This window comes from Ictalurus punctatus, chromosome 16 (assembly GCF_001660625.3).
Source record: "Ictalurus punctatus breed USDA103 chromosome 16, Coco_2.0, whole genome shotgun sequence".
Taxonomy (NCBI): domain Eukaryota; kingdom Metazoa; phylum Chordata; class Actinopteri; order Siluriformes; family Ictaluridae; genus Ictalurus; species Ictalurus punctatus.
In genome coordinates, this window is record NC_030431.2 from 16,598,752 (window position 1) to 16,610,582 (window position 11,831).

General features: G+C 41.7%; 1 protein-coding gene across 1 annotated transcript in view; it reads right to left on the reverse strand.

The window, feature by feature from the left end:
- Positions 1-92: 92 nt before the first annotated feature.
- The window catches only part of LOC108277111 (ferroxidase HEPHL1), a 21,938-nt gene continuing 10,199 nt past the window's right edge, over positions 93-11,831 (reverse strand). The window contains 9 exon segments of the mRNA XM_047160638.2: positions 93-1,599; positions 2,855-2,919; positions 3,325-3,499; positions 3,651-3,790; positions 3,966-4,185; positions 4,872-4,978; positions 9,194-9,322; positions 9,483-9,622; positions 10,727-10,934. Coding sequence (XP_047016594.2) covers positions 2,864-2,919; positions 3,325-3,499; positions 3,651-3,790; positions 3,966-4,185; positions 4,872-4,978; positions 9,194-9,322; positions 9,483-9,622; positions 10,727-10,934 — 1,175 coding nt within the window. The 3' untranslated portion in view covers positions 93-1,599; positions 2,855-2,863.

Consider the following 11,831-nt stretch of genomic DNA (forward strand, 5'->3'; position numbering starts at 1 on the left):
CATGGGATATTCCATTGTTATTTTCAGTCCATTTCAAAATGGAGTCACTTTTCATCCTACAAGTAACAAAGAACACACAATAGACCATGCGGTTACACCACCGAAAAGTGGATTATTTTACATTTACATTTACATAACAGCACGTCTGGATGTTGTTATTCCACTTATACCACAGCTATTTACCAATGATTACAATGTTTAATTTATTATTAAAACAGCACATCACACATTTTAACAACTTATAGTTCCTCAGCCATCTTACATGAAGGGGTATACTTGGTCTGCACAATGTTTAGGTAGGTGGTACGTGTCAATATCCACATGAATGCCAAGACCCAAGGTTTCCCAGCAGAACATTTCCCAGAGCATCACACTGTCTGTCAGTTTGCCTTCTTCCCCTAGTGCATCCTGGTGCCATCTCTTCCCCAAGTATGTGACGCACACACACACCCGTCTGTCCACATGATGTAAAAGAAAATGTCATTCAGCGGACAAAGCTACTTTCTTCCATTGCTCCATGGTCCGGTTCTGATGCTCACATGCCCATTGTAGGCACTTTCGGCATTGGACAGGGATCAGTATGGGTACTCTGACCTCTGACCGGTCTGCAGCTACAGAGCCCCATATGCAGCAAGCTGCAATACACTGTATGTTCTGACACCTTTCTATCACAGCCAGCATTAACTTTCTCAGCTAGCCCAACTCCCCACATGCATTAATGATACTTGGGTGCCCATGATCCTGTTGATGGTTCACTGGTTGTCCTTCTTTGGACCACTGTTGGTAGGTACTAACCACTGCATACCAGGAACACCTACAAGACCTGCCGTTTTAGAGATGCCCTGACCCAGTCATCTATAGCCATTACAATTTGACCTTGTCAAAGTGACTCAGATCCTTACGCTTGCCCATTTTTCCTGCTTCCAACACATCAACTTTGAGAACTGACTGTTCACTTGCTGCCTAATATATCTCACCCCTTGGCAAGTGCTATTGTAATGAGATAATCAATGTTATTCACTTTACCTGTCAGTGGTTTTAATGTTATGTGGCTGATCGGTGTATATCAACAATACAGTTGTTCCCTCACCAGCATCTCTCTCTCTCTCTCTCAAAAACCGCAACTTGTCATTTTACAGAGAAACCAGAGACCATTATCTCCAAAAAGCATGCTCAGAAACTTTGCAACTGACACTAAAGACTCCTTCTATAAATGTCAAATATATTTATCCTAACAAAAATTATTTAATAAAAAAAAACAAAAAAAAAAAAACATTTTTTATTTGTTTATTGTTACTCTTAGATTATGTGGAGCACCTGCCATACAAGTCCCTTTGTATAAGATGTTACTACAGAAAAAACAGCATATTAGAACAAGCACATTAAAGGTACAACGGTCAATATTTTTCATTTCTTATTAGTACACATAGAGTGATAAAATATGTAGAAATGATATTAAAACATAATAGTAATAAATGATATAAAACAAAAACAAAAATTTTGGACACTCGCCCTCAGGTCTGGAAGGTTTGTTTTATAGGCCCTTCACAACACAAATTCATCACCGCTCTATCTCGGTCAGTCAGCCAGATTTCTGTCCTGTGAACAAAAATATCACTTTGCGTCTTGAAAACAAAAACATAACGACAAGACACACAGTAAAACCAGAATAAACTTCAGCAGTGCTTTTTCCAAAATGGATTAATTTATTATTGGTGAATGGAATGAAGCTGGATGTTGCTCTAGGACAGGGTATAGTCATGTGAAAAAATAAGAGCACCCCATGGAAATTGTTGGCTTTTTTGACATATTTGGACAAGCAAACATTTGATTATCTTTGAAACAGTTCATATTAATAAAGTTGATATATTTGAACAAAACCACAAGGACAATTAGCATTTTCAATCATTTATTCAACAGAAATATCAATATATGTGATATTCTTCTGTGGAAAGCACACCCAAGTACACCCTTGGCCTCAGAAACCAGTATTGTCTCCTTTAGCAGAAATAACTGGCCTCATAATTATCTTTATATGATGCAGAATTTATAGTTGAATCAATGAATGCATCAACAGTTGAATCAATGAATGCACCAACAGTTGCAAGACTTACTAGCAGATCCTGTGATGAAATTTTTGTGGTTCTTGGAGACTTCTTTTGGCATCAGATGGTCTGCTCTTGGGCTGAATTTGTTGGGACAGCCAGTACTGGACAAATTGGCAGCAATTTGTAGATTATTTTCCTTACGGTGGAAAGATGTATATCTATTTGAAGGTATGATAAATGTAAGGGTGTACTTACTTTTTCCATGTGACTGTTCTGGGGTTTTTTGTTGTTGTTGTTAATTTAAAATGTGAACATTACTACAAACCAACAATTTCCATGGGGTGTACTTATTTTTTCACATGACTATATTTCACACTGTCTGACCAATCAGATTCGAGAATTCAACTGACCTCTGGTACAATTCCTATTAGCCACCCAGAATAGGTGGAAAGTTTATGATCAAGCTTGTTTTTTTTTTTTTGGTACTTAAGAATTTACTCCTAGTACTTTTAATTTGTAATAGTTTTTCCCATGTTGTGCAGTGTATTATGTATTCATTAAAGACGTGTCATTCTTGGTCTGTTTGGAATCAAACATTTCTAAACTCAACAAATACAATATGAAAACCTATGTTATACATCAGTTAGTTGGAGTCCATATATTTGATTAGAGAAGCAGCATTTCAAGACTATTATTTATTATAACAGCTCCTATATATTTCCGTGTACTGTATGTATCACTTGTCAGTGTTCTCTAGATAAAATTCAAATTCTAGCAATGTTTCGTTACTGAAACCATACACTTACTAAGGGCTGTCAGTTAGTCTGTGCATTGCATGCAACAATCCATCCAGCTGTGGCTTCTCTGGGATCTATTTTTTTGACGGAGTAAAAATAAACAAAATATTTGTACATATTGTGTTGTGTCTGAAAGTTCAGTTACTTAATATTAATTTCTTGTTTTTAGAACTGTTGTATAAACGCAATTTTACACTTTCAGTTGTGCTGTTGTACTGAATATCAGCCTCATGTCTATGGCCAAAACACAGCTATGCTGATATTCAGTGCTGATACTGTTGCTCATGCAATATTGTTTAAATGTTAACAATGCAGTATACTGCACAACAGTTGTTTGTTTTTTGGTCATTGTGTCATGATTCACACTCTTAGTAAAAGAGAAGTGCTGGTGTTTTGATTAAAATAAACTATTTTGAGATTTTGTTTGTTGTGTTTTGGTAGTAAAGTAAAATAAAAATAAAAATACTAATAATAATTACCTGGCTTGGAGGGTGTAACACTTTTGATGGTGTAGGTGGTCTCCATGCCTGCATGGATGTGGTCATCCACATGGCAGTGCAGCAGCCACGTTCCCTCAGTCTCTGCCATCATCTCCAGTGTCTGAAATATGCCTGGAAACAAGTCAAACACATCGGCCCGGTGGGGCAGGTCTGTCTGCTCCAAAGAAGAGAATTAAAGAAAGAAAGAAACAAGCTTGTAAATTGTGTATAGTTGGTTTTGGTTAAAGAATTTTTTTTTTTTTAATTGTTGTGTTCTATTAGCATGCTGAAGAATCTTGTCTAGCATGATCTGTTTTCATTATCACCTTGTAGATGAAGGTCTGGCCATGTAGATGTACTGTGTGCAGATTCACTTCATTACCCATCCCAAGCAGATACCAGTTTACCTTCTGCCCTACTTGCATGTTCAATCCCTGAAGGTTTCCATACACCTTGCCATTAATTGCTGAGAAAAGCAGGAGGAATAGCATGAGGGACGAGTATAGAACTCAATGGATATACTGATTATGGACCCACAACATTGCATATTATAAAATTATTTTTACATTATAAAAGATATAAAACGAACACCTATGGCCTGGGTCATTTGGTAAGAAGTCAAGAATATAGGAACGTCTCACCATGCATTTTATTGCTCTCTACAAAGTCATCATTTCTGATCAATGGTTTTGAGCTGTTGTAGTGGGTTTTAATGTTTTGCTCCAGGTACCATGACATGTTCTCATCAAAGATAAAGAAAAGGAGAGCAAACTCTGCATCCACATCTTGTCTTTTTCTTCTCTGGTCTAGTGTCCCTTTCCTGCAGATCACCAGGGGTCCAATTAGCCCACTGACTGTGTCCTAAATATCCAATTCAACAGCAAACAAGTTGTCACATCATGTTAAGTTCATAATGTCAAAAATAGTCTATGACATGCTAACTTGTTTAGCTAGATATTAAATTTGAATTTCCTCAAAACATCTCACACTTCTAATATCAATCTTGAAAATGAATAGTCAAATCAAAACGATCAACGATTTGCAAGCACAAACAGTTTTTCCCCGTCATAAAATAAACATCCCTTCTCCTTTGTTCAGGCAACATATGAGTCAAATTTATAGCTTTTTTTATTTCATTTCTTGGGTGTTAAAGAAATGCTTGTAAATAGCTTTTGGGGGGTTTTCACCAGAATATTCATTCATTTAGTACTGAATCACATTGCAATGCCCTTCATTAGGTTACTGCTGCCACTCTGTGGAGAGTTACCACTCCTCCAGGTCGTCTACAGTAAATCAAAGACCAGTTTGCATTTAGGTCTTACAGTTAGGCTCCATTTAAGTTAAATTCATATGCTGCTATATTTTTTTTCCTAAAAGGCCATGGTATGATTAATGTTTTTATCTATAATTATGAATTTATGCATCTTAAGTGAATGATCAGTGTTAAAACATATTAAGTATAAAGATCAATATACTTAGTTTATAATAGGGTACTATTATAAGGTACTATAATGTGCATGTGTTCATTCACTACTCATAAGAATCACCTTAATGAAGTTCACAGTGGAGTAGTAAGCAAATGTGATGCAGTTTGGATCAGAGACGCCTGGGCCAGAACTCTCTCGAATAATCCATTGGTATGTACCCATTCTTCCTGCAGTTAATGATTACATCCTTCTATTTAAAAATTCATTTTTTTCACTCAAATAAGTTTTATCCAAAACTATGTATCCAAAACTTTCTCATTACTACTTAGAATTCACAGTATTGTACTTAAAACTGATACAAATATTTAGTTGAAAGATCACTGCATGCAAATGATAATACATGAATGCTTTTAACGCATAGCATTAATTGCTGTCATCAGTAAGTCAGTCAGTATGGTCCTCTATGCATGATGCATTACCATAACCATAACTGTTACCCCACGGCGAACTCACAGTTGCAGTTCTCAGCATACAGTGCCGCCTACAAACATGGCGGACGAGGACTACACTTCCCAGCCATGCCCGCGCTCGAGTTCGCCGGTGTACTGAGTACGAACACCTGTGCTTCACCATAAGTTATAAGGGCCTCGTTAACTTCAGCGTCTCGTGAAGTAAATGCTCTGCAGTCTTCTCTCAGTCGTTTCACCAAGCCGTTATTAGTAGTCTGGATTTTCCCGGGTTTTGGATTTTCTGCCTGTTCTGGATAACGATTCTCTGCCTTGCCCTGTTAGGATTGTTTTCTCTATCGCCTGACCTTTATAGCCTTCCGTGTTTCGTCTTTCACCTGATCCACGCACTCTAAACTGTTCGTCCGCGCTTGTCTCCGACAAGGTACTGTAACAGATTACTTCGCCTACTACGGAGACAGCGGACACCCCAGAGTGGCAACGCTTCATCCTGGAACAAAACCGCGTGATAGCTGTGCAGCGGGACCAGATATCGCAGTTACACGAGCAAGTTTTGCACCTGAACGCTTCCGCGTTTCCGACCGCGACGCCTTCTGCTACAACTATGCATCCACCGCCGGCCGCCCCAATGTATGCCCAGCCAGCGCTGGCTGCGCACATTCCAGCCACGCCGGCTGCGCACATTCCAGCCACGCCGGCGGTGCACCACCCGCCTCTGCTTACACCAGAGAGATACGCTGGGGAGCCGGAACAATGTGAGGGCTTCCTGCTACAATGCGTGTTGTTTTTTGAGAGCCACCTGGACATGCTGGAGGTCCGTAAACTGACCCACTTCATGGAGTTGCTCACCAGACGTGCCCTGGCATGGGCTACGGTGGCGTGGGAGCGAGGAGGTGGTGTCAGACCCTCGTTAGCGGACCTCCTCGCCCATTTCCAATGCACCTTTGATCATTCCCCTGATGGCTGGGAGACTGGCCAAGAACTCCTGAATATCACACAAGGCTCACGTGACATGGTAGAATACGCCCTGGAGTTCCGCACCATCGCTGCCCAGAGCGGGTGGAATGAGCCGGCACTCAAGACCGCTTTCCATCAGGGGCTGAACTCTGAGTTCGAGAGTTGGCATGTCGGGGCGAGCAGCTAACCCTTGATGACCTCATAGACCTAGCAATACGGCTGGACCGTCTGCACCATACGAACCACCCCATGCTTTGTAGTCCACTGCCACCAGAGCCGGTCACACCAGCTGAACCCATGTAGCTCAGGCATACCCGGACCCACGAGGAGGAGATGGAGAGGCAATGTCACGAGTCACGGTGCTTCTATTGCGGTGAGGGCACCCACGTCATTCGTCAGTGCCCCCATAAAAGGCCACAATTGACCGAAGGGAGCACAGACAGCCGACCTCGTCGCCATCGGGTGAGTCCAACCCAGTTATACTCTTCTCACATATTTGCTTTACCTGTTGTAATAGAACATTCAGACCAGTCTCTTGTACTTTCAGTGTTCATTGACTCCGGAGCAGCCGAGAACTTCATAGATGAGAGGACGGCGCAGAATCTTGGCCTCCCCATACGTCCCCTGCTCCGACCTCGTGAAATCCAGTCCATAGACAGGTCCCCCATAGGAGGAGGAGTAATATCTCACAGCATGCTGCCAATCAACATACAAGTTAGTGCCTTCCACCACGAAACCATCGTCCTATACCTCGCGGTTTCTACCAGACATCCCGTCATTCTCGGCCTACCCTGGCTAGAGCTTCAGAACCCCCAGGTCTCTTGGATGGACAAACAAATTGCCCAATGGTCCCTGTACTGTTTGCACAACTGTCTGAGGGACTCCACGGTCCCTGTGGCCAGCACGACAGTGGAGAGTCCTAAGTCCCATGTTCCTGTCGAGGTCCCTCCAGAATATCGTTACCTCTGTGAGGTGTTCAACAAGGAAAGAGCAAGCGGTTTGCCACCACACAGACCCTACAACTGTGCCATCGACCTCCTACCTGGGGCCAGCCCACCTCGGGGCCATGTGTACCGCTCTCCCAAGCTGAACATCGGGCCATGGAGGAGCACATTCAGGAGGCACTCCAGCAGGGGTACATTTGACCCTCCACGTCCCCTGCGTCTGCCGGGTTCTTCTTCATAGAGAAGATAAGAGGGGGCCTTCGACCATGTAGTAATTATTGGGGCCTCAACCAGGTGACAGTGAAGTACCGGTATCCCCTGCCACTCGTTCCTGCAGCCCTTGAACAGCTATGGCCCCGACCATCTTCACGAAGCTGGACCTACATAGCGCGTACGACCTGATTGGCATCAGGGAGGGGGACGGGTGGAAAACGGCCTTTAGTACCACCTCCGGGCACTACGAGTACTCAGTCATGCCGTATGGGCTCGCTAACGCCCCCTCAGTGTTCCAGAACCTAATCAATGACGTCCTGAGGGACATGCTGGGGAGGTGCATCATCACCTACATTGACAATATCTTGGTATATTCGACATCCCTAGAGGAGCACATCAAGCATGTCCGACAAGTATTGTGCCGCCTGCTGCGATACCAGCTTTATGTAAAGGCCGAGAAGTGTGAGTTCCACCAACACATGATCTCATTCCTAGAGTATGTCATTACCCTAGGGTGTGTCAGAGGGGAGTCGCCATGGACCAACGCAAGATCCAAGTGGTCATGGAATGGCCCACTCCCCGGACCGTCAGGGAGTTGCAATGTTTCCTTGGTTTCGCAAACTTTTATCGGCCCAGGAGGCTCTGCAGAAGCTGAAACGGGCCTTTACCATGGCCCCCATCCTCAGACACCCGGATCCCTCCAGACTGTTCTTCGTGGAGGTTGATGCTTCTGAGGTGGTAGTGAGGGCTGTTCTGTCTCAAAGATTTGGAAACAAACCCAAGTTGCATCCCGTAGCATTCTTTTCTCAAAAGTTATCGCCCGCTGAACACAACTATGACGTGGGGAACCGAAAACTCCTGGCAGTTAAATTGAGGAGAGGAGTGGAGACACTGGCTGGAGGGTGCCGTCCACCCATTCATAATCTACACGGACCATAAAAATTTAGTGTACCTGAGGACCGCCAAACATCTCACGCCCCGCCAGGCTCACTGGTCCCTGTTCTTTTCCAGGTTCCAGTTTACTCTGTCTTATAGGCCAGGAACAAAGAACACGAAGGCTGATGCACTGTCTCGAATCCACTCCCCAGAACGTCAGGTGGACCAGGAAAGTTATATCTTGCCCCCCTCCTGTATAGTTGGCACCTTGGAGTGGACCCTAGATCAAGCCTTATCCCGTATCCCCAGGTCATGAATCCCAACAGCCTGTCCTCCCGGTAAACAGTTTGTACCGGAACGGTACCATCTGGAACTCATCACCTGGGCCCACACGACACTAGCGACAGGTCATTCGGGAGCTCGCCGCACTTACCAACTGCTGGCTGAGAAATATTGTTGGCCCCACATGCCTAGGGAGGTACAGCACGTCGTATCCTCATGCTCCACTTGCGCGCAGTCTAAGGTGCAGCGTGTGCTACCAGCCAGAAAATTGGTACCTCTACCCACTCTTGAACGCCCGTGGTCCCACCTGGCTCTGGATTTCATAACGGACTTGCCGGAGGCACAAGGTAACACCGTGATACTGGTGATCGTCGATCGGTTTTCGAAATTCCTGCGCCTAATTCCACTACTGGCCATCCCCTGTAACAATAACATATATTTATTTGAGTAATTGTCATTGTAAAATTGCCTGAGATGTTTTACTAAATTGTATTTGTATTATTAGACTCTACAATATGTTAAAGGCAATATAAGTACACAGTAAAACATTTTAAGGATATTTATATTTACAATATTCTGTAAATTATAAGAAATATATTATTTATTAGCCTATTTTGGCTTATGAAAGCGAGACATTTAAAACTTGTTTTTATTAAGCAATGCAGTAGGGTGGCTTTGCAATAGGAAGTTGAGGATTTCTCACCAGGCAACACAGGTTTTGGATTCTGAGGTGAAGTCTTCACTCCATGAGGCTGAATAGAGTATGGACGGCTAGCCTTATTAAGAAATGTAATATGAAGAACTTCACCGACCTCTGCTCTGATGACTGGACCTAACAAAATATGCCCACACACACACACACACACACACACACACACACACACACACACACACAGAGTGACTGGTTTAAAGATGACAGTAACACGGCATGATAATTAAGTAATAGCAAAAAAATAACCAGAGAAAAAAAAAAGAGAACCACAACTTTGTGCCCAGAATTTCCAGATGTTTCTCGGAAGACTGCCGCTGCTTCCTGGTGCTGAAGGTGGCATCAGTGTACTCTCTATAAACCACTTTTTTATATTTGGAGCCAAGCCTATTCTCACCAGTCCCCACAAATATACTGCCTGGACTAAGAAACAGAGTATCCATTACAAGTTCAATAAAGTCTGCCACAATAATAAAGTCACAATGCAAAGGACTCAAAAAATCAAATATGATATTATGAAAAAACCATATCTATTTATTTAGAAGGGAAAAATCTAATGGATTCTGATTCTGACTTAATACAGAAGCAGAAAACATACAGTAAAATCACTCTGAACCTTATAATTTGCTATTGTTTGTTTGTTTAAACATGGCATTTAAATCACATCACCGGCTACCTGTGTCTTAAATTAATTTAAAATACTGTTATTAATTTTCAAATGTCTTCATGGTGGTGCTCCTACATACCTTTATAATATGATCACTAAATATACGCCTGCTAGATCACTTAGATCATCCAACAGCAACCTGCTGTTTGTACCCAAAACGAGGCTGAAAAGTGGGGAGTTGGCCTTTAGTCACTATGGGCTTAAACTGTGGAGCTCTCTCCCTGACAACATACGTGCAGTTGATTCAATTAACACTTTTAAAAAGTATCTCAAAGCACATTTGTTCACTGGAGCCTTTCCTCAATCCAGTTAATTTTCCATACTAGATTTTTTTTTGTATTCTTTTATTTATTCTATTTTATTTTCTTAGCCTTTTATTTTATTTTATATTTTATTTTATTTTCCTGTCTTCTGTAAAGAACTTTGTAAACATTGTTTTAAAAAGTGTTATATAAATAAAGCTGTACTTACTTTCAGGCAATTATTCTGAGATTGTAAACTGGTCAGATTGGGAAAATTGTCATTGTAGTGATTTTTTTTTTTTAATTTTAAGAAATGGGAAGCTGAACCCACTCTTGGAAATTTTTTTATGATTTTCCAATCTCCTTGGATAATGTGTAGGACATGTGACAGGTAGATGTTAAATTATAAGAGCCTCTCGGGTTTCAGATATTCACATTCAGGTCACACCATACCAGTATACCAGAAAAATGAGACTGTGCATATTCAAAGAATATGAATTTCTATGGGTGCTTTTGTTCCATTTTCTGCTGTCTAATGACATTTTGTATGGAACTGCTATCCTACTGTTCAATTCAGAAAAGCATTTATGGCCTGGGATACTTGAGCTTTGTGTATACCTATTTTCCTCTGTGGTGTTGAAGTTCTGGAGCTCCCAGGTGCGATTTGGTGAGTAGTCCCACTCTGTCTCTTCTGAAGAGATGTAGTAGTGCGCTGTGGGAGCAGAGGGATGAGCAGACGAGCTGTGTCCACAATTCTTCACTCTGTACTGCTGCCTCATCCCTCCCATGTAATGGTCACTCACTTTGCAGCTCACCTCAAAAAGCCCTGTACTCACACACAACCAGACACACATGCACATATAACATATGAACCACCCACAGTTCAACAGGCCAGTGGGTTTAACTAATGCTCTTATACACATCAATGAAGAGCAGCTGAAAATCTTAGTGTTAGAGAAGCACTACTGGTTAAATAGGTTAAGTACAACAACATTGGAATGATTTCTTTATTCTCTGAACCCTCCTCCCATTCCCACCCTAGTAGCCTACGGTTGTAATTATTTGTAAGGGGTTTTCTCAGTCACATAATAAATATGTGTGCTGATGCCATTAATAATATTTTTCAATCATGTTCTACATATTTTCCAGGTTACTTGTACTAGTATAAACTGTCTATTGCTCCTTTAAGCCAAAATAGGTGTGGTGCATAATTTTAGCTGTGCCTAGCGTTAGTATGCTGAGCAGTGGTTGCTTGTTCACAGGGTCAAGCCGTTCAACAAATATTAATCTCCATATGTTTTAAATTACATTGAAATACAAATTACTTCTTGAGTGAACAACAAACAAATTAACAAATTTTGTTAAATGACAGATATACGTTGATTTTCCTTTGATTTGCTCGTGTGGACAGGACACTTGACAGAATGACAGAATTGCCAGAGTAGGCTAGTTTAAAAATACCATGAGATCTTAAATCTAATAAAATTCCACAAAATGGCAGACAGTGTGTCTATGATGTACTGAACCATCTCTATTTTGAGACATACTGCAAATATTGGGAGAGGGAAAAGGGAATTATGGAGTGGATAATGTACACCAGAAATATGTGTGAAATACTTGTTTCCCCATGGAAAGCCTAAGGAAAAGAAAAAACATGTCTCCCTTATCCAGTGTCCAAATCTGGGGGCAAGTTTCAGGTCTTTTACGTGGTTTGTGAGATGTA